Source organism: Pleurodeles waltl, chromosome 10, assembly GCF_031143425.1.
Source record: "Pleurodeles waltl isolate 20211129_DDA chromosome 10, aPleWal1.hap1.20221129, whole genome shotgun sequence".
Taxonomy (NCBI): Eukaryota; Metazoa; Chordata; class Amphibia; order Caudata; family Salamandridae; genus Pleurodeles; species Pleurodeles waltl.
Genome location: NC_090449.1, coordinates 71,623,167 through 71,645,510, shown reverse-complemented (window position 1 = coordinate 71,645,510; position 22,344 = coordinate 71,623,167). Strand labels below are relative to the sequence as shown.

Here is a 22,344-nt window from a genome sequence, read left to right as displayed (position 1 = left end):
TCGGCTGGCCTAACTATGAGTGACAGCATTCTGCCCTTTCACAAGCATATCGCCACACAGTCATTTTCTTCAGTGCCAGGAAGTACCATGGCAATGTATGCTTTTTGAGACCAAAAATATTTTGGCTTTTTGTCAATGTTTGTTACAGTGGGGAGGGCCTGGCAGCTCCCACAACAACAAAGTGTCACAAAAGCCATGTCAAAACAAGACATGCGTTACCAAAAACGTGTAAAACGTAAACTTTGCACTTGTATAGCGCACTACTCACCCGTTAGGGTCTCAAGGCGCTGTACGCATACCGCTGTGGAACCCCTCCTGGCTTTTCTTTGTGAGGCACCCACTCTTAGGCAACCCCCAGGGTGAAGCCAGGCATCCAAGCGCTGTCATGGCCGTTGTGGAGATTAAGCAAGTTGTTGCCCAGAGTTACAGAGTGGGACCCATTAATTAGATTAGGCACCGAGGCGAGAATTATCTGGTCCAAGGGAATTGAGCCCAAGACCCACAGAGGCGGGAATTGAACCCTGGTCCCGGGCCAGATCTCTGCATCAGGGTCTGCCGCTTTAACCATTGTGCCACACTTCTCCAAAAAGACTTGCCACCATTATTTGACCTTTTGACTTTGCCAATGCTTGTTTAGTCTCATATTTCTCATCTTGTTGCAACTGGTTGCACTGATTTTTTTTTTTTTTTCCATTATGAATATTTTTGGGAAATTACTAGCATGCATCAATACATTTTACTAAATGATGCTTCAGAGCAATGGTACCTACAATTTCACAGTAATTTAGCAAAACATGTTTTTTCTAGTTGCATTTTTTTTTTTGTGTGGACTTTGGTCCTGAGAATCATCAATCTTTCTTTTAAGCTTATGCATATGTTTGCATCTAATCATAGAACATTCTGGGAACGTTATACTTCGCCTCAAATTAAACTTTGCAAATGGGTGTAAACGTTTTTATTTATTTAACTGAAACCTCTTTAACATTTATTTGGACTGCTCACCCTTATAATGAAGGCTTTGCATTAATGACCCATCAATCCACGTTTGAACAGCATTAACATTTGGACACAAATATTACCTTAACTGCAGATAATGCCCTTCTCTGCTCCATAATGTGGTACTGTAAACTGGCAGCCAAAGGGTTTGTGCTGAAGGGGATTTCGAACAATATATACTGGACGTCGGGCTATAGGAATTTCACACCCCCTGCACACAGATGGAATTCCCATCATCCACAAAGAAACCATCCACAGCGCCACTGCCAATCCTGGCACACCTAAATTTCCAACTCCAGACAGATGCCAAAAGCACATTATGAGGCCTCTTGTTTACAGACCTCTCGGACAATGCCCCAGCTTCTGCGACGCCATTCGTGAATTCATCGCCCTTGACACTAAACACTACATCTTCCTGGGAAACCTTAATTTTCACCTCCGTGACCTTAAGATCAACACAACCTGCAAGAGAGATACTTTCAGAAGCAGCAATGTTATGGAGAAAAAAAAACAAGTACTGCATACAGGTATAGTACAGTGGTTTACTAGACCAATTTTGTTGACTTTAAGGTAAATTAGGGGGAAGGTCCAGGACCTCACCAACCGGTCACACTGGGACAACTGTGTGCAGTGGTGCAGTACAGCATTGGATGCCCAATGTTAGTTTATGGGGATCGGTCCGGTTAAAGAGAGGCTGCAGGTTTGAACTGAGCATGTGGGTTCAGCTCTCGTGATGCTTGGGGACACCTTAGGTCCTCTTCTTCACAGGCCAGGGCTAATGGGTGCAGATGTCTTGAGGCATCAGGTTCTCTCCACCAGGTGCATTTGTGTGGGCCTGTGGACAGAGGCTGCAGGTGGAGGCGGTGAGTCCCCTGTTGGCAAGTCCAGAGTTGACTTTGTCTCTAGAGGGCCCGAGGACCACACTGGTACCATTGGCCCACTTCAACTCGAGCTAGGTGGCATGGGTGCAGTGGTGCTTTCAGGTGTAGGGTTTTCAGCAGTCTGGAGTTCTTGCAGTTCTCTTGGGGTGGCTGCAAGATGCAGGGAAGCAGCTCCACTGGAGTTCTTGGGTCTTTGTTGAAGGCAGGCAGTACTCCCAGGCTTTTGGAGGCACAACAGCTTGCAGGACAAGACGGCTTTGGTGCAATTTGACAGGAGTAGTAGAGCGTCCCACAGGGCTAGGTACAACTCAGATGCTTATTCCTCAGTCTTTGCTTTTGAAGCTCTTTGTGTCCTTTTTCACAGTTCAGCAGGAATCTGATTTCCTGGTTACCAGGGGCTCCCCTAAATACTGATTTTAGGGGTGTTAGCTAAGTAGCCAACGGGCAACTTACCCCTGGGGTCACTGTGCCCCCTATATGACCGCTTCCTGTGGAAAGTGGGCATAACCCTGTCCCACAGTTCTTAGCTCTGTCATTACCAAGATAGTAGACTTCAAAGGTTGTGTCCACATCAGGCAGCTCACCTCACCTTTAGGGTTGGGTTCTGACCTGAGAGATGGGCTAGCCTTTCCGACTACTAAGGCAGGGGGTTGGCATTCCCTCCTTTCGAGGGAAGCAAGATCTACATACCGAGGGTGGTGGGCTTCTTTGAAGCCCCCCCTTCCTTGGAATGCAGATTTGCAGGTCATCCTGTTGGGAGGGGTGTGTTAACACCCCTGCCAGAGCAGGCTTTGGTCTATCTGCATGAGAGGTTCTCACCCTTGCGGTCAGAAATGACTAGTGGCTGCAGGCTAGTTGGGACTAGTCAGCCAGCACACACGTAAATGGTAGGTCTTTCCTTTCAGGGGGCACCCCTAAGGTGCCCTCTGGGTGCATGTATGAATACATCCATCACTGAGTGTTTATTAATATGAAATGTTTGATACCAGACATCTCTATTTTCAGTGAAGCCGTCATGTAGCTTGGGGAATTTGTACTGACCAGTGTCCAGCACATGTACTTAAACTGTCTTTCTTGTTCGCTGGTCTGGTTCCTGTTAACTCACTATGTCGAAGAATCAACAGACCTAGTTGGGGCACAATTACTTGTGCAGCTACTTCCTCATATCTTGTATAATGCACCCTGCCTTAGGGCTGTAAGACCTGCTGTAGGGATGACCTACATGTATTGCATGCAGTGTTATGGGACATGGCACACAGGATGTGTGCAATATCGTGTTTTCACTTTTAGCTGTGCCAGGACACGCAGCATGAAAGAGCAGTTTGCATTTGTTTGGTGTGGGGTCCCTGAGGATGTCACAATACATGTGCAGCCCTCGGGGACTCTTTTTGGTACTCATGTCCTAGGTACCTGAGGTACCTCTTACTAGGGATTTACAGGGGTTCCAAAGGTATTACCAATTGGTTAACAATTGCACAGTTTTAGGGAAGGAGCTCTGTCGCTGGAGCAAGATGATCAGTGACAAGCTCACCTCCATTTTTCAATGGATCCATCACCACCTTCCCCGAAGAATGGAAACGTGCAGAAGTCAAACCCCTTTTTCAAGAAACCATCTGCCGACCCATCTCTCTGCTCTTCTTTGCCGCCTAAGTCTTCAAAAAGGCTACCAACTCATGCAACATCTGGGGAGCAAGTCTTTTGGACACCTCCCAATCCAGATTACGCACCAACCACAGCACCGAAAACACCCTGATCGCTGCCACTGACATCAGAGCCCTTATCAAGAGGCTTCATCACATTAGAATCAATTGAGGTGCCCTCAAACAGATAGTTTCCTTACTCATGGAAAGAACCCATAGAATCCGCCTTCCACCATTCACTTCTGAACTCAAGAACATCTGTGGTGTCCCTCAAGGCTCGTCTCTCAGCCCTACACTGTTCAACACCTAGATGACCCCCTTGGCCAACATCAGAACCCAGGGACTAAACATCATGTCCTATGCAGATGACACACAGCTTATCCTTTTGTTATCAGAAGACCCTCCAACCAAGATGGCTAGCTTTTGCAGGTGCATGACTAGCATCTGGGACTGGATGAAAAATGACCTAAAACTCAAGTCACAAAGCGGAGGTGCTGATTTTCAAGAACATCAGCTCCTTGTGCAACACCTCATGGTGGCCTTCTATACTAGGCCCCTCACCCACTCTGACAGACATGCCCCAGCAAACTTGGCATTATCCTGGACAGCAAGCTTGCCATGAGCCAGATTAACTTAGTATCTTCTGCCTGCTTCATCACTCTTAGCATGCTACATAAGATCGTCACATGGCTTCCAGTCGGCACCAGACGAACCGTTACTCAAGCCTATGTCACCAGCTGGCTGGACTACGGCAAGGCATTCTACGTAGGAATCACCACACACCTCTTGAAGAAACTGCAGACCATACAGAACTCAGCTGGTAGGCTCATCCTTGACCTTCCTAAAGGGACCCACATCACCAGACACCTCAAGAACCTCCACTGGCCCCCCAAGATGTCAATTGAAAATGCTAATCCACACTTATCAAGGCCCTCCACAAGCAAGGACCCGTATAAATCAACCTCCGCGTGTATTTCCACCAACCCTTCAGACACCTGCTCTGCGCATCCCAAAAACCCTTCCCCAGCATCTGCTGAAGCAACAGTGAAGGACGCTCCTTCTCCTAAATCGCTGAAGTCCTAGATTGACCTACTCCAGCACCCTGTTTATTAGAATTCAGTATGGGACTCAAGTCCTGACCGTTCAGTTAAACCCTCAACGCATCATAGTTCCCAGCACTTGGATACTCTTGTGAGTGATTTGGTCACGACTTCAAATTCTGCTTGATTGATTGACCATTGGTTGGCTTTGTCATTTTAGTTTTCTTGCTTTTTATTAGTCTGCCTGTGTGAGCTTTCCTTCCTTGAGTGTTTCCTCCGGAGCATGATCTCCTTATTTGTGGCCATTGCTTACTTTGCAGGAACCATATATATTTTTTTTTTTTGGTTAAGCACTTCATAGGTGTGCATGTGTTCCAGTTGTCTTCCCTAGTGTGCATTATTTTTTTTTTTAATTATTATTTTTTTAAACCCCCTACGGCCATGTTTGTTTGTTTTTCGTGTTGCTCTCATGCTCTCACCCGTATTCTTCTACTTCACACCCTCCGTTTTGTCAGCACCAGTGTACTTCTTCATCCATAGCTCCACGTTCCTCACTCCCTTCTCTTCCCTGCTTGCTCCTCCTTCCTCACTCGTGTTGCTTCCGGCTCTCCTGTACCCATAGCGTTGCTTCACCCTGCCTCTCGCCTTCCTTCTTTCCCCGAGCCCTCTGTGATACTTCTCCCACCCACCTAATCTGTATTCCTTCCCCTTTCTGGAGCATGGGCTGACGACTGATTGCTTTATCTTGATTAAGATCCTTCTGCGGCTGTCGCTGTGATTGTAGTACTATTTTCGAATTTTTTTTTGATGCTTGTTACTACTCCCCTCCCACCATGCACTCTCCTGTTGACGGTGATGTTTCTCTCCCACTTTCTTATCTCCCACCCTCCCATTGTCCATGTTGATTATTTTCTGCAACCCCCACCCTCCCCCACTGTTCCCACCCATCATAAGAAAAATAAAAGCAATATGAAGATACCTGTATCTGGGCATGATTGTTCCCTTTTGTTGTCTATGTGCCCCTTGCCTCCCACCCTGCCAGCGCTGGTCACGTCATTCCTTTTTTTTTTTGCTGTACAAAAAGGGTGAAGAACAATGGCAAACCCAATAACTCCTACATAGATGAGACTTATTGGCTTTGTTAGTGCTTGGAGTCATGCTGCACACCATTGGGGATGCTGTACAGTATTGCTGAAAGCCAATGTTCAAGTAGGTAGGTCCCAAAGACAGAACTTATTGGCTTTGCAACTGCTTTTTTCAGAACATGTGGGTCAGAAATTGCATCACTCGCACTTGGTGATTGTATAATATATCTTTGATGCCTTTTCCCTTTTTTTCTTCATTCTACTTAGGTAGGTTGTGCAGTTCCACTTCAGCGTTAAGCCATGTGTTTTATGTCACCAACTGCTTTTAGCTGCTGAGCTGTTTAATTAATGCTAATCTTGTTGGGGGGAGCAGTTCTCTCATGCATGCCCCCGCTCTCTGTGCTATAGTCAGTGAGGTTCCTTCAGAAGACTGAACTTGGAAATGGCATTCCATTAAATGTTGGATTTCATTTTTAGGAAGATTCAAGGGGAGGTGAAGTACAGGTTTTGTGTACACATACTTCTAGGAGTACTCTTCTCCCTGGGAGGTAGTGAGGCACACTATCTAGGTAAGCTCCTTCAGCTGTGTAGAGATCACTCTCATTGGTCAAGGCAATGGGATTATATTCTTCGCTCCCATTCGTTTCCGGATTCTCTTGATAGGCTTAATGCTGCGCTGTCTCTACTGACTCACCTTGTTCCCAGACTACCCAGGACAGGTCTACACTTATGCTTCTATCTTAGTAAGGAGGCCATTTGCCCAGGACTGCTTTTGATCAAAGACCAATTGTAAAGAAATGGCTCCCTGTTGCAGTTACCCCCCCACTTTTTGCCTGATACTGATGCTGACTTGACTGAGAAGTGTGCTGGGACCCTGCTAACCAGGCCCCAACACCAGTGTTCTTTCACCTAAAATGTACCGTTGTCTCCACAATTGGCACAACCCTGGCACCCAGGTAAGTCCCTTGTAACTGGTACCCATGGTACCAAGGGCCCTGATGCCAGGGAAGGTCTCGAAGGGCTGCAGCATGTCTTATGCCACCCTAGGGACCCCTCACTCAGCACAGACACACTGCTTGCCAGCTTGTGTGTGCTGGTGGGGAGAAAATGACTAAGTCGACATGGCACTCCCCTCGGGGTGCTATGCCAACCTCACACTGCCTGTGGCATAGGTAAGTCACCCCTCTAGCAGGCCTCACAGCCCTAAGGCAGGGTGCACTATACCACAGGTGAGGGTATAGGTGCATGAGCACTATGCCCCTACAGTGTCTAAGCAGAACCTTAGACACTGTAAGTGCAGGGTAGCCATAAGAGTATATGGTCTGGGAGTCTGTCAAAAACGAACTCCACAGCTCCATAATGGCTACACTGAATACTGGGAAGTTTAGTATCAAACTTCTCAGAATAATAAACCCACACTGATGCCAGTGTTGGATTTATTAAACAATGCACACAGAGGGCATCTTAGAGATGCCCCCCTGTATTTTACCCAATTTTTCAGTGCAGGACTGACTGGTCTGTGCCAGCCTGCTGCTGAGAGACGAGTTTCTGACCCCATGTGGTGAGGGCCTTTGTGCTCTCTGAGGGCAGAAACAAAAGCCTGCTGTGGGTGGAGGTGCTTCACACCTCCCCCCTGCAGGAACTGTAACACCTAGCAGTGAGCCTCAAAGGCTCAGGCTTCGTGTTACAATGCTCCAGGGCACTCCAGCTAGTGGAGATGCCCGCCCCCTGGACACAGCCCCCACTTTTGGCGGCAAGTCCAGGAGAGATAATGAGAAAAACAAGGAGTCGTCACTGGCCAGTTAGGGCAGCCCCTAAGATGTCCTGAGCTGACGTGATTCTAACTTTTAGAAATCCTCCATCTTGCAGATGGAGGATTCCCCCAATAGGGATGTGCCCCCCCCCCCCCCTCCTCCCCCCCTTCAGGGAGGAGGCACAAAGAGGGTGTAGCCACCCTCCGGGCTAAAAGCCATTGGCTACTAACCCCCCAGACCTAAACACACCCCTAAATCGAGTATTTAGGGGCTCCCAGAACACAGCAAGAGAGATTCCTGCAACCTAAGAAGAAGAGGAATGCTGAACTGGAAAAACCTGCAGAGAAGACGGAGACACCAACTGCTTTGGCCCCAGCTCTACCGGCCTGTCTCCCCACTTCTAAAGACACTGCTCCAGCGACGCGTTCCCAGGGTCCAGCAACCTCTGAAGCCTCAGAGGACTACCTTGCATCTAGAAGGACCAAAAACTCCAGAGGACAGCGGCTCTGTTCCCAAAGACTGCAACTTTGCAACAAAGGAGCAACTTTGAACCAACACACGTTTCCCGCCGGAAGCGTGAGACTTTGCACTCTACACCCGACGCCCACGGCTCGACTTGTGGAGAACAAACACCACAGGGAGGACTTCCCGGCGACTACGAGACCGTGAGTAGCCAGAGTTGACCCCCCCCGAGCCCCACAGCGACGCCTCCAGAGGGAATCCCGAGGCCCCCCCTGACCTCGACTGCCTGCTTCAAAGACCCGATGCCTGGTAAAGGCACTGCACCCGCAGCCCTCGGGACCTGAATGATCCGACCTCCAGTGCAGGAGAGACCCCCAGGTGGCCCTCTCCCTTGCCCAGGTGGTGGCTACCCCAAGGACCCCCCTCCCCCCCCCCCCCCCCCCATTGCCTGCCTGCATTGCTGAAGAGACCGCTTGGTCTCCCATTGAAACCTATTGCGAACCCGGCGCCTGTTTGCACACTGCACCCGGCCGTCCCCGTGCTGCTGAGGGTGTACTTTTTGTGTGGACTTTATTGCCTGTGTGTGTACAACAAATGCTTAACACTACTTCTCTGATAAGCCTACTGCTCGACCACACTACCACAAAATAGAGCATTAGAATTATCTCTTTTTGCCACTATCTTACCTCTAAGGGGAATCCTTGGACTCTGGTGTAGGGAGTTGGCTCTGTATGCACTATTTGCACAAATCAATACTACCACTGGGAACACAAACTCGAGTCACGTGCAACTGTGATTTAAATCCTTGGACTTTAAACAAGAGGCACAAGAAAGTCATTAAGGAGATGTCAAACTATAATAACTACATGTATCCTGAATGCCCTGTCCGCTTTTGAGTGTACACTTCCTGCTTTAACCAGAGGAAAGTTGCATCTCACTTGTGATCACTGGAAAGTGCTGCACATGCAGTTAAAGGTTTGCCGTGATCGTACATAGAATCAGTTCAAAGCAACAAGATTCTTGGCACACCCATGTCGCATAGAATAGGAAGTAAACAATGAAGTACATAAATGTAGCCCTGCATTAATCCCAAATATAACTTGTTTGAGAATGCAATGGTTAATTTCGTCAAAGGGTGAACTAGTCCAACCAGACAATAAATAATAAACTGCTTTATCCATTACTATTATCCATAGGGGTGCAAAGCAGGGCAAGATTTCTCTGTGCCATATTAGGCATGAAACTGGCATGTGGCGTGCCTCCCATTCTGCCTTGTATTTGGAATCTTTGGTGTGATTTATGTCTTTAGTGGATGGTTCTCCAATTTCTCCAGTGTATTTTCGACATGTAATTCTTTTAAGACCAGTTTGGTTTTGCATATTTTATGATGTCTCTCAGAGTATGGTCTTTGTGCTGTTTGTCTCACTTGATGTTTTCACTTTATCCTTTTTAAAGTTGGTAAGTTGCTTTCAGTCGTTTAGCTTCAGATAGACATGTTAAATGGATGCGTGAAGTCAGTTTATTTTTTATTTCCTTGTAGTCCAGTATCCTCAAAGCACATCTCATAACTCACAGCAGCAAGAAAAACTTTGAGTGCACGTCGTGTGGCGAGGCATTTAGGACCAAGGGTTCTCTAATACGGCACAATAGACGTCACACAGGTGAGGTGAGGGTGTGATACTTACCAATGATCCTTTTTTAACTGAATGTTAAAGATATTGTATATGCAAATAACATTGAAGAAAATGTTGTACTTTTTTTTTTTTTTTTTTTTGTAATCCTGAAAGTATACCCAGACTGCATCCGTTATTTTCACCTATGCTCATAATTCACTTTTAAAGACTAAAAATGCCACTTCTGGCATAATGAGCATGCTTGTGCATGTTTACTTCAACAACCAACTTACACAGTACTGAACATCTTCTTGCATTGCTTGGTGACTGAAAGCCTTTAAGGGGGACTTTGCATATTGCAAAGGTTCTACACATGCCCCTACAAAGCCATTATCTCTGCTGCTTGGAAGAACCCTAAATTTGGCCTGGTCTGCTTCTAAATACCAGTTAGTGGTGCCACATGACTAGGAGATGCACAAATTTCTCTTCACCATTTTTTAAAATTTTGTTTAGTTGAAGCTGATGGGCTTAACCCACTAGTATCTCTATCCTCGCCGTAATCCCAGAATCCTGTTAAATTCATGAAAGAGGATTAGGTGTTATATACAGAAATGTTTTCTGTTATCCTATGTAGGTAGATATATACACACATTACTATGCTTTACATTCTCTGGAGATCGGGTGCTAGAGTTGGTCTAGAAAAATTGCAATTTATTTTTGCAGAGTTTGTTTTGCATAACTTAAGTTACTCGCTCTTGTGCCATTTACACAGTACCAGCTCTTTTGATATTAGCGGTTTTGTTACAAGTTTGAAGACTCTTTAGAGAAGCTAAAAAATAGACACAGACACCCAAGCCACTGGAGCACTGCAACACCACCACCCTTCGTTTTGTAGGCCACAGATGATAGATTCCCTGTTTGGTCAAAGAAAATTATTTAAAGGCCCCTAAACCATCACAGAATAGCAGTGACTGAAGGACTCTCACTATCGCTGGAATCTTTCAAGGTAACACCAACTTCTGTTTCCCGGGCTTCAAGAAAGTTTTTCCTTGGCAAAAATGCAGCTGCCATGCATTTAACAAGATGGATTTGTCCTCCTCGCAAGCCACCTGTCCGATGACACTGACATTTTCAATCCGTCACATTGATCAAAATGACTTTAGACAGGTAGTTCATACGTTAAGAAAGGCATTCTGTTGAATTTGATGAACTAACAAATCCATCAATCACCATGTGTCAGCATCAGTAGCATGCAAAAAGAACAGATGATGGACGGAATGCAGAGCAAATAAAACATTCACCCCCAGTCACACATATGTTGGTTTAATCCATTGTTTTTTTGCTCACCACGCTACCCCAGGTTGGACCCAGCCAAATGCAAATCCGTCTTGACCCTGTTCCTCATGGGAACAGTCCAGCCTGAACTGCCAAGCCAGGTCCTCCCCGGACCGGAAATAAGCATCCTAGGACCGTGTAGGAAGTTGGCTCTGTATGTGCTATTTCAAAGTAAGGAATAGCATGCACAGAGTCCAAGGGTTCCCCTTAGAGGTAAAATAGTGGTAAAAATAGATAATACTAATGCTCTATTTTGTGGTAGTGTGGTCGAGCAGTAGGCTTATCCAAGGAGTAGTGTTAAGCATTTGTTGTACATACACATAGACAATAAATGAGGTACACACACTCAGAGACAAATCCAGCCAATAGGTTTTATATAGAAAAATATCTTTTCTTAGTTTATTTTAAGAACCACAGGTTCAAATTCTACATGTAATAGCTCATTCGAAAGGTATTGCAGGTAAGTACTTTAGGAACTTCAAATCATCAAAATTGCATGTATACTTTTCAAGTTATTCACAAATAGCTGTTTTAAAAGTGGACACTTAGTGCAATTTTCACAGTTCCTAGGGGAGGTAAGTATTTGTTAGTTTTACCAGGTAAGTAAGACACTTACAGGGTTCAGTTCTTGGTCCAAGGTAGCCCACCGTTGGGGGTTCAGAGCAACCCCAAAGTCACCACACCAGCAGCTCAGGGCCGGTCAGGTGCAGAGTTCAAAGTGGTGCCCAAAACACATAGGCTAGAATGGAGAGAAGGGGGTGCCCCGGTTCCGGTCTGCTTGCAGGTAAGTACCCGCGTCTTCGGAGGGCAGACCAGGGGGGTTTTGTAGGGCACCGGGGGGGACACAAGTCCACACAGAAATTTCACCCTCAGCGGCGCGGGGGCGGCCGGGTGCAGTGTAGAAACAAGTGTCGGGTTCGCAATGTTAGTCTATGAGAGATCTCGGGATCTCTTCAGCGCTGCAGGCAGGCAAGGGGGGGGTTCCTCGGGGAAACCTCCACTTGGGCAAGGGAGAGGGACTCCTGGGGGTCACTTCTCCAGTGAAAGTCCGGTCCTTCAGGTCCTGGGGGCTGCGGGTGCAGGGTCTCTCCCAGGCGTCGGGACTTTAGGTTCAAAGAGTCGCGGTCAGGGGAAGCCTCGGGATTCCCTCTGCAGGCGGCGCTGTGGGGGCTCAGGGGGGACAGGTTTTGGTACTCACAGTATCAGAGTAGTCCTGGGGTCCCTCCTGAGGTGTTGGATCTCCACCAGCCGAGTCGGGGTCGCCGGATGCAGTGTTGCAAGTCTCACGCTTCTTGCGGGGAGCTTGCAGGGTTCTTTAAAGCTGCTGGAAACAAAGCTGCAGCTTTTCTTGGAGCAGGTCCGCTGTCCTCGGGAGTTTCTTGTCTTTTCGAAGCAGGGGCAGTCCTCAGAGGATGTCGAGGTCGCTGGTCCCTTTGGAAGGCGTCGCTGGAGCAGGATCTTTGGAAGGCAGGAGACAGGCCGGTGAGTTTCTGGAGCCAAGGCAGTTGTCGTCTTCTGGTCTTCCGCTGCAGGGGTTTTCAGCTAGGCAGTCCTTCTTCTTGTAGTTGCAGGAATCTAATTTTCTAGGGTTCAGGGGAGCCCTTAAATACTAAATTTAAGGGCGTGTTTAGGTCTGGGGGGTTAGTAGCCAATGGCTACTAGCCCTGAGGGTGGGTACACCCTCTTTGTGCCTCCTCCCAAGGGGAGGGGGTCACAATCCTAACCCTATTGGGGGAATCCTCCATCTGCAAGATGGAGGATTTCTAAAAGTCAGAGTCACCTCAGCTCAGGACACCTTAGGGGCTGTCCTGACTGGCCAGTGACTCCTCCTTGTTTTTCTCATTATTTTCTCCGGCCTTGCCGCCAAAAGTGGGGCCTGGTCGGAGGGGGCGGGCAACTCCACTAGCTGGAGTGTCCTGCTGGGTTGGCACAAAGGAGGTGAGCCTTTGAGGCTCACCGCCAGGTGTGACAATTCCTGCCTGGGAGAGGTGTTAGCATCTCCACCCAGTGCAGGCTTTGTTACTGGCCTCAGAGTGACAAAGGCACTCTCCCCATGGGGCCAGCAACATGTCTCGGTTTGTGGCAGGCTGCTAAAACTAGTCAGCCTACACAGATAGTCGGTTACGTTTCAGGGGGCACCTCTAAGGTGCCCTCTGTGGTGTATTTTACAATAAAATGTACACTGGCATCAGTGTGCATTTATTGTGCTGAGAAGTTTGATACCAAACTTCCCAGTTTTCAGTGTAGCCATTATGGTGCTGTGGAGTTCGTGTTTGACAGACTCCCAGACCATATACTCTTATGGCTACCCTGCACTTACAATGTCTAAGGTTTTGTTTAGACACTGTAGGGGTACCATGCTCATGCACTGGTACCCTCACCTATGGTATAGTGCACCCTGCCTTAGGGCTGTAAGGCCTGCTAGAGGGGTGTCTTACCTATACTGCATAGGCAGTGAGAGGCTGGCATGGCACCCTGAGGGGAGTGCCATGTCGACTTACTCATTTTGTTCTCACTAGCACACACAGGCTTGTAAGCAGTGTGTCTGTGCTGAGTGAGGGGTCTCTAGGGTGGCATAAGACATGCTGCAGCCCTTAGAGACCTTTCTTGGCATCAGGGCCCTTGGTACTAGAAGTACCAGTTACAAGGGACTTATCTGAATGCCAGGGTGTGCCAATTGTGGATACAATGGTACATTTTAGGTGAAGGAACACTGGTGCTGGGGCCTGGTTAGCAGGGTCCCAGCACACTTCTCAGTCAAGTCAGCATCAGTATCAGGCAAAAAGTGGGGGGTAACTGCAACAGGGAGCCATTTCTTTACACAAGCCCCCCCCAGCCCACAGGCCAGGAGACTCAGCCAACGCTGGAAGAGTCTTCCTAGTCTGTCAGGCGAGGAAGAGTAGAGGAAATGGCTGGTTTGTTGCAGGGCCTACTCTGCCTTACATCCTCCTGTTCAGGTCATTCCCTCTGGGGAACTGACCCACTTCCACAGTGATAGGACCTAGTCTGAACTGCCTCTTGTCTGTGCTTTTTATGTCTTCACCCATTCTCTCTATTTTGAGGTCAGAGGTATCCACCTCTGCTAATCTTATCTTAGCCAGGGTCACCCCTAGCTTACCCAAAGAGGTTACCCAGAGCTGGAGTAACCCCACCATGACCAACAGGGTCAGGGGGCCTAACTTGTTATTTGGCATGGGGTCAGACCACCATGCCAAGGATAGTGCAGCCATAAAGGCTAACACCCAGCAGAGGCCACTGACAGCTGTCAGTGCCCAGAACCACACCTTTAGCTCTTCGCCTAAAAGGGAAGGGGCTAAGTTACAGGCTTCTTTGGGTTCAGGTTGCCTGTCTGCTGTATTAGAGTGGGGGGTTACCACATCTTGTAGTAAACACCCTTCTTCCACTCTTTCTTCTGTTAGCTGAGGAGCCACCCACTCAGGTTTAACAGTTGCCTGACTAGCCAGGACTTCTTGTGGGTCAGGTTGGACTTTATCAGGGCCATTTTTGGAGTTCTCCCCTACTGGAGCAGAATCTCCTTGGCTTGCTGTAACCTTGGCTAAAGGTTGTCCACCCTTCCTACTCTGTTTTCTTTTCTTCTTCTTCTGGGGTCTGCTTGCATTTACTGCAGAGGCAGGACTTCCAGAATCCTTGGGAGAGGACTGGCACTGGACCAGTTCCTCTCTTGGGCTCTGACTAACCTCTGGGTAGTCATTTCCAAGGAGACAATCAAGGGGGAGGTCTGTACTGACTACTACCCTTCTCCAGCTAAGAGTGCCACCCACTTCTATGGGCACTAAAGCCACAGGTCTCTTAGTGACCCTGTCTAGGCTAACTCTTACCCTGGCAGTCTCACCTGGGATGTACTGGTTTGAGAGCACCAGCCTGTCATGCACAATAGTGTGACTGGCACAAGTGTCTCTCAGGGCAGTGGTTGGGATTCCATTCACCAGTAGGTGGTGGAAGTGTCTACTTCCCTCTGGAATCTCCAACTCACCTGTTGGGCCCTGTTTCCAGTTGAAGGCTATGAAGACCTCCTCATCTGAGGAGTCATCTCCCATGGCTACACTGGTTACCCCTGGAATCTTGTTCTGGGGTTTGTTTTTGGGACAAGAAGTGTCCTTGGTGTGGTGCCCAGACTGTTTACAGTTGTGGCACCATGCCTTAGTGGCATCCCAGTTCTTACCCTGGTACCCACCTTTGTTTTGGGTTGTGTCTTGGGGCCCACCCACCTGTTCTGGTTTTTGGGGGCCTACAGAGGACTCTTTTTCTTTGTTTCTAGTGTCACCCACTTTCTCCTGGGGAGTTTTTGTAACCCCTTTCTTTTGGTCACCCCCAGTGGAAGTTTTGGTTACCCTAGTCTTGACCCAGTGGTCTGCCTTCTTTCCCAATTCTTGGGGAGAAATTGGACCTAGGTCTACCAGATACTGATGCAACTTTTCATTGAAGCAGTTACTTAAAATGTGTTCTTTCATAAACAAATTATAAAGCCCAACATAGTCACACACTTCATTTCCAGTTAACCAACCATCTAGTGTTTTTACTGAGTAGTCTACAAAATCAACCCAGGTCTGGCTCGAGGATTTTTGAGCCCCCCTGAATCTAATTCTATACTCCTCAGTGGAGAATCCAAAGCCCTCAATCAGGGTACCCTTCATGAGGTCATAAGATTCTGCATCTTTTCCAGAGAGTGTGAGGAGTCTATCCCTACACTTTCCAGTGAACATTTCCCAAAGGAGAGCACCCCAGTGAGATCTGTTTACTTTTCTGGTTACACAAGCCCTCTCAAAAGCTGTGAACCATTTGGTGATGTCATCACCATCTTCATATTTTGTTACAATCCCTTTGGGGATTTTTAGGATGTCAGGAGAATCTCTGACCCTATTTAAGTTGCTGCCACCATCGATGGGACCTAGGCCCATCTCTTTTCTTTCCCTTTCTATGGCTAGGATCTGTCTTTCCAAAGCCAATCTTTTGGCCATCCTGGCTAACTGGATGTCCTCTTCACTGGGGTTATCCTCAGTGATTTCAGAGGTGTTGGTCTCTCCTGTGAGGGAACCAGCATCTCTGACTATTATTTTTGGAGTCAGGGTTTGAGGGACCCTGTTCTCCCTAGATAGGACTGGTAGGGGGGAATTGTCCTCCAAGTCACTATCCTCTTCCTCTGAGTTGCCACCCTCAGAGGGGTTGGCCTTTTCAAACTCTGCCAAAAGCTCCTGGAGCTGTATTTTGGTAGGTTTGGGGCCCATTGTTATTTTCTTTATTTTACAGAGTGACCTTAGCTCCCTCATCTTAAGATGGAGGTAAGGTGTGGTGTCGAGTTCCACCACAGTCACATCTGTGCTAGACATTTTGCTTCTAAAAGTTGGAATACTTTTTAAGAATCTACAACTGGTTCTAGAATCTAATTCAAACTTTTACAAACTTTTAAACTCTAAAAGAAATGCTAAACAGGATCTAACACAAGGCCCTAGCAGGTCTTTTAAGAATTTAGAAAACTTTTCAAATTGCAAAAATCAATTTCTAATGACAATTTTGGAATTTGTCGTGTGATCAGGTATTGGCTGAGTAGTCCAGCAAATGCAAAGTCTTGTATCCCACCGCTGATCCACCAATGTAGGAAGTTGGCTCTGTATGTGCTATTTCAAAGTAAGGAATAGCATGCACAGAGTCCAAGGGTTCCCCTTAGAGGTAAAATAGTGGTAAAAATAGATAATACTAATGCTCTATTTTGTGGTAGTGTGGTCGAGCAGTAGGCTTATCCAAGGAGTAGTGTTAAGCATTTGTTGTACATACACATAGACAATAAATGAGGTACACACACTCAGAGACAAATCCAGCCAATAGGTTTTATATAGAAAAATATCTTTTCTTAGTTTATTTTAAGAACCACAGGTTCAAATTCTACATGTAATAGCTCATTCGAAAGGTATTGCAGGTAAGTACTTTAGGAACTTCAAATCATCAAAATTGCATGTATACTTTTCAAGTTATTCACAAATAGCTGTTTTAAAAGTGGACACTTAGTGCAATTTTCACAGTTCCTAGGGGAGGTAAGTATTTGTTAGTTTTACCAGGTAAGTAAGACACTTACAGGGTTCAGTTCTTGGTCCAAGGTAGCCCACCGTTGGGGGTTCAGAGCAACCCCAAAGTCACCACACCAGCAGCTCAGGGCCGGTCAGGTGCAGAGTTCAAAGTGGTGCCCAAAACACATAGGCTAGAATGGAGAGAAGGGGGTGCCCCGGTTCCGGTCTGCTTGCAGGTAAGTACCCGCGTCTTCGGAGGGCAGACCAGGGGGGTTTTGTAGGGCACCGGGGGGGACACAAGTCCACACAGAAATTTCACCCTCAGCGGCGCGGGGGCGGCCGGGTGCAGTGTAGAAACAAGTGTCGGGTTCGCAATGTTAGTCTATGAGAGATCTCGGGATCTCTTCAGCGCTGCAGGCAGGCAAGGGGGGGGTTCCTCGGGGAAACCTCCACTTGGGCAAGGGAGAGGGACTCCTGGGGGTCACTTCTCCAGTGAAAGTCCGGTCCTTCAGGTCCTGGGGGCTGCGGGTGCAGGGTCTCTCCCAGGCGTCGGGACTTTAGGTTCAAAGAGTCGCGGTCAGGGGAAGCCTCGGGATTCCCTCTGCAGGCGGCGCTGTGGGGGCTCAGGGGGGACAGGTTTTGGTACTCACAGTATCAGAGTAGTCCTGGGGTCCCTCCTGAGGTGTTGGATCTCCACCAGCCGAGTCGGGGTCGCCGGATGCAGTGTTGCAAGTCTCACGCTTCTTGCGGGGAGCTTGCAGGGTTCTTTAAAGCTGCTGGAAACAAAGCTGCAGCTTTTCTTGGAGCAGGTCCGCTGTCCTCGGGAGTTTCTTGTCTTTTCGAAGCAGGGGCAGTCCTCAGAGGATGTCGAGGTCGCTGGTCCCTTTGGAAGGCGTCGCTGGAGCAGGATCTTTGGAAGGCAGGAGACAGGCCGGTGAGTTTCTGGAGCCAAGGCAGTTGTCGTCTTCTGGTCTTCCGCTGCAGGGGTTTTCAGCTAGGCAGTCCTTCTTCTTGTAGTTGCAGGAATCTAATTTTCTAGGGTTCAGGGGAGCCCTTAAATACTAAATTTAAGGGCGTGTTTAGGTCTGGGGGGTTAGTAGCCAATGGCTACTAGCCCTGAGGGTGGGTACACCCTCTTTGTGCCTCCTCCCAAGGGGAGGGGGTCACAATCCTAACCCTATTGGGGGAATCCTCCATCTGCAAGATGGAGGATTTCTAAAAGTCAGAGTCACCTCAGCTCAGGACACCTTAGGGGCTGTCCTGACTGGCCAGTGACTCCTCCTTGTTTTTCTCATTATTTTCTCCGGCCTTGCCGCCAAAAGTGGGGCCTGGTCGGAGGGGGCGGGCAACTCCACTAGCTGGAGTGTCCTGCTGGGTTGGCACAAAGGAGGTGAGCCTTTGAGGCTCACCGCCAGGTGTGACAATTCCTGCCTGGGAGAGGTGTTAGCATCTCCACCCAGTGCAGGCTTTGTTACTGGCCTCAGAGTGACAAAGGCACTCTCCCCATGGGGCCAGCAACATGTCTCGGTTTGTGGCAGGCTGCTAAAACTAGTCAGCCTACACAGATAGTCGGTTACGTTTCAGGGGGCACCTCTAAGGTGCCCTCTGTGGTGTATTTTACAATAAAATGTACACTGGCATCAGTGTGCATTTATTGTGCTGAGAAGTTTGATACCAAACTTCCCAGTTTTCAGTGTAGCCATTATGGTGCTGTGGAGTTCGTGTTTGACAGACTCCCAGACCATATACTCTTATGGCTACCCTGCACTTACAATGTCTAAGGTTTTGTTTAGACACTGTAGGGGTACCATGCTCATGCACTGGTACCCTCACCTATGGTATAGTGCACCCTGCCTTAGGGCTGTAAGGCCTGCTAGAGGGGTGTCTTACCTATACTGCATAGGCAGTGAGAGGCTGGCATGGCACCCTGAGGGGAGTGCCATGTCGACTTACTCATTTTGTTCTCACTAGCACACACAGGCTTGTAAGCAGTGTGTCTGTGCTGAGTGAGGGGTCTCTAGGGTGGCATAAGACATGCTGCAGCCCTTAGAGACCTTTCTTGGCATCAGGGCCCTTGGTACTAGAAGTACCAGTTACAAGGGACTTATCTGAATGCCAGGGTGTGCCAATTGTGGATACAATGGTACATTTTAGGTGAAGGAACACTGGTGCTGGGGCCTGGTTAGCAGGGTCCCAGCACACTTCTCAGTCAAGTCAGCATCAGTATCAGGCAAAAAGTGGGGGGTAACTGCAACAGGGAGCCATTTCTTTACAGACCGGTTTCAGGGTATCGCCCTTCCTCAGCTAGGCTAGCTTGAATCCAGTGGCGCAGTGAGCACGGGACCCAGCATCAGATGCAACCATTACCGAGTCTTTTGAAGGAGATTCCTTGTTTAGTGCTAATGGCCATAGTCCAAGTGGTACTGCTGCCAAAAATGGTAAGGAGTACAGTGTCGCGGTTTCCTAACTCGCCAAGAAATATCATGCACTACAATATGTTCTAGACTTTAAAACTTCTGCTGCAGGATATTGCATTCACCGAGAACCGTGCAGGAACTTGACTGTTGCTGCAAGCGGTAGACTGAGGCAAACCTTGATCTGTATCTGCACTTCATATACCAGTTCACTGAGCACACAGAGAGCACCAAGTTTTAGTGTTGAGTGAATAACACTGTTGGTTCACAGTGATTCCTTCTGGAATCCGAATAGCACTAAATATCTATTGGTAAGGGAGCAACTTGCATCGCCTGGCTATCCTTGTTTATCCATATCTGGGTGACTGGTTGGTGAACGGAAAGACTTAATGAGACTGCCTGTTTCAGACCAAGCTGACTATTCAGTTTCTTCCTAAACTGAGGTTTTGTCTCAATGTGCCAAATTCCAGCTTTGTTCACAACAGATATTCACGGATGGAACTCTGAGTTAGCAGGTGCAACGCACTATACTTCAGAGGAAAGGATGATTCTTTTTTTTTTGCACCTGGACCAGTTTGTTGTCCCAGTCTGACCCTGGTCAAGTGTAGCATAGAGGAGGCTTCCTCACACATCAGTCTGATGAAAACTGGAAGCAGTAGCCTTAGCACAGGCAACATTCTAGCACTTTCTCAAAGATAAGTTTTTTTTTTTTTTTATTTAAAATTAATCACTGTAATTGCTTTGTGGAACAAAAAAAAGTATGGATTGGCTTGAAGTCAAGGATAGCTCTGGCGATACAGTGGTAGGCTGTCAGGGCATTTAAAATCTTTTCCATGACGATTAAGGCACACGTGAGTGATTCACACAAGCAAACCATTGCTTATGGCTCTGTAACAGCAATTCATCTTCTGGCAGCACAAAGCATAGGGATACTCTAATTAGTTGTCTCAGAAAACCATGAGCTGGTCTTGTGAGATCGTCTGCCAAGTCTTCCATCACTTCTAAAATACACTTTGGAACTGATGGTCATTGAACGTTCTGTTTGCTTTAACACCAACGGTCATGATCGCAAAAGTGATAGAGTTCAAATAAGCCAGTTTTCTCGTCAACACAAACCACCTTTTCCATAGTGTAAGGCCATATCAGACAGCACATCGTAAAATAATTAAATCTGACTGCCTGACTTGTAGTCCCAATAGCATGTGTAAGGAAATGCCTCCTTGGCATGGTTGCCCCCTGACTTTTTGCCTTTGCTGATGCTATGTTTACAATTGAAAGTGTGCTGAGGCCTGCTAACCAGGCCCCAGCACCAGTGTTCTTTCCCTAACCTGTACTTTTGTATCCACAATTGGCAGACCCTGGCATCCAGATAAGTCCCTTGTAACTGGTACTTCTAGTACCAAGGGCCCTGATGCCAAGGAAGGTCTCTAAGGGCTGCAGCATGTCTTATGCCACCCTGGAGACCTCTCACTCAGCACAGACACACTGCTTGCCAGCTTGTGTGTGCTAGTGAGAACAAAACGAGTAAGTCGACATGGCACTCCCCTCAGGGTGCCATGCCAGCCTCTCACTGCCTATGCAAGTATAGGTCAGTCACCCCTCTAGCAGGCCTTACAGCCCTAAGGCAGGGTGCACTATACCATAGGTGAGGGTACCAGTGCATGAGCATGGTACCCCTACAGTGTCTAAACAAAACCTTAGACATTGTAAGTGCAGGGTAGCCATAAGAGTATATGGTCTGGGAGTTTGTCAAACACGAACTCCACAGCACCATAATGGCTACACTGAAAACTGGGAAGTTTGGTATCAAACTTCTCAGCACAATAAATGCACACTGATGGCAGTGTACATTTTATTGCAAAATACACCCCAGAGGGCACCTTAGAGGTGCCCCCTGAAACTTAACCGACTGTCTGTGTAGGCTGACTAGTTCCAGCAGCCTGCCACACCAGAGACATGTTGCTGGCCCCATGGGGAGAGTGCCTTTGTCACTCTGAGGCCAGTAACAAAGCCTGCACTGGGTGGAGATGCTAACACCTCCCCCAGGCAGGAGCTGTAACACCTGGCGGTGAGCCTCAAAGGCTCACCCCTTTGTCACAGCCCAGCAGGGCACTCCAGCTTAGTGGAGTTGCCCGCCCCCTCCGGCCACGGCCCCCACTTTTGGCGGCAAGGCTGGAGGGAACAAAGAAAGCAACAAGGAGGAGTCACTGGCCAGTCAGGACAGCCCCTAAGGTGTCCTGAGCTGAGGTGACTCTAACTTTTAGAAATCCTCCATCTTGCAGATGGAGGATTCCCCCAATAGGGTTAGGATTGTGACCCCCCTCCCCTTGGGAGGAGGCACAAAGAGGGTGTACCCACCCTCAGGGCTAGTAGCCATTGGCTACTAACCCCCCAGACCTAAACACGCCCTTAAATTTAGTATTTAAGGGCTACCCTGAACCCTAGAAAATTAGATTCCTGCAACAACAAGAAGGACTGCCCAGCTGAAAACCCCTGCAGAGGAAGACCAGAAGACAACTGCCTTGGCTCCAGAAACTCACCGGCCTGTCTCCTGCCTTCCAAAGAACTCTGCTCCAGCGACGCCTTCCAAAGGGACCAGCGACCTCTGAATCCTCTGAGGACTGCCCTGCTTCGACGACGACAAGAAACTCCCGAGGACAGCGGACCTGCTCCAAAAAGACTGCAACTTTGTTTCAAGAAGCAGCTTTAAAGAACCCTGCAACTCCCTGCAAGAAGCGTGAGACTTGCAACACTGCACCCGGCGACCCCGACTCGGCTGGTGGAGAACCAACACCTCAGGGAGGACCCCCGGACTACTCTACGACTGTGAGTACCAAAACCTGTCCCCCCTGAGCCCCCACAGCGCCGCCTGCAGAGGGAATCCCGAGGCTTCCCCTGACCGCGACTCTCTGAAACCTAAGTCCCGACGCCTGGAAAAGACCCTGCACCCGCAGCCCCCAGGACCTGAAGGACCAGACTTTCACTGCAGGAGTGACCCCCAGGAGTCCCTCTCCCTTGCCCAAGTGGAGGTTTCCCCGAGGAAGCCCCCCCTTGCCTGCCTGCAGCGCTGAAGGGATCCCTTGATCTCTCATAGACTAACA

General features: G+C 48.3%; 1 protein-coding gene across 5 annotated transcripts in view; it reads left to right on the top strand.

Annotated features, from left to right (window-relative positions):
- E4F1 (E4F transcription factor 1) overlaps positions 1-22,344 on the top strand; it is a 336,452-nt gene that overhangs the window by 52,250 nt on the left and 261,858 nt on the right. For all 5 annotated transcript variants that reach the window (XM_069209720.1, XM_069209718.1, XM_069209721.1 and 2 more), the window contains one exon: positions 9,399-9,519. In XM_069209720.1, the coding sequence (XP_069065821.1) occupies positions 9,399-9,519 (121 nt within the window). The remainder of the gene's footprint in view (positions 1-9,398; positions 9,520-22,344) is intronic.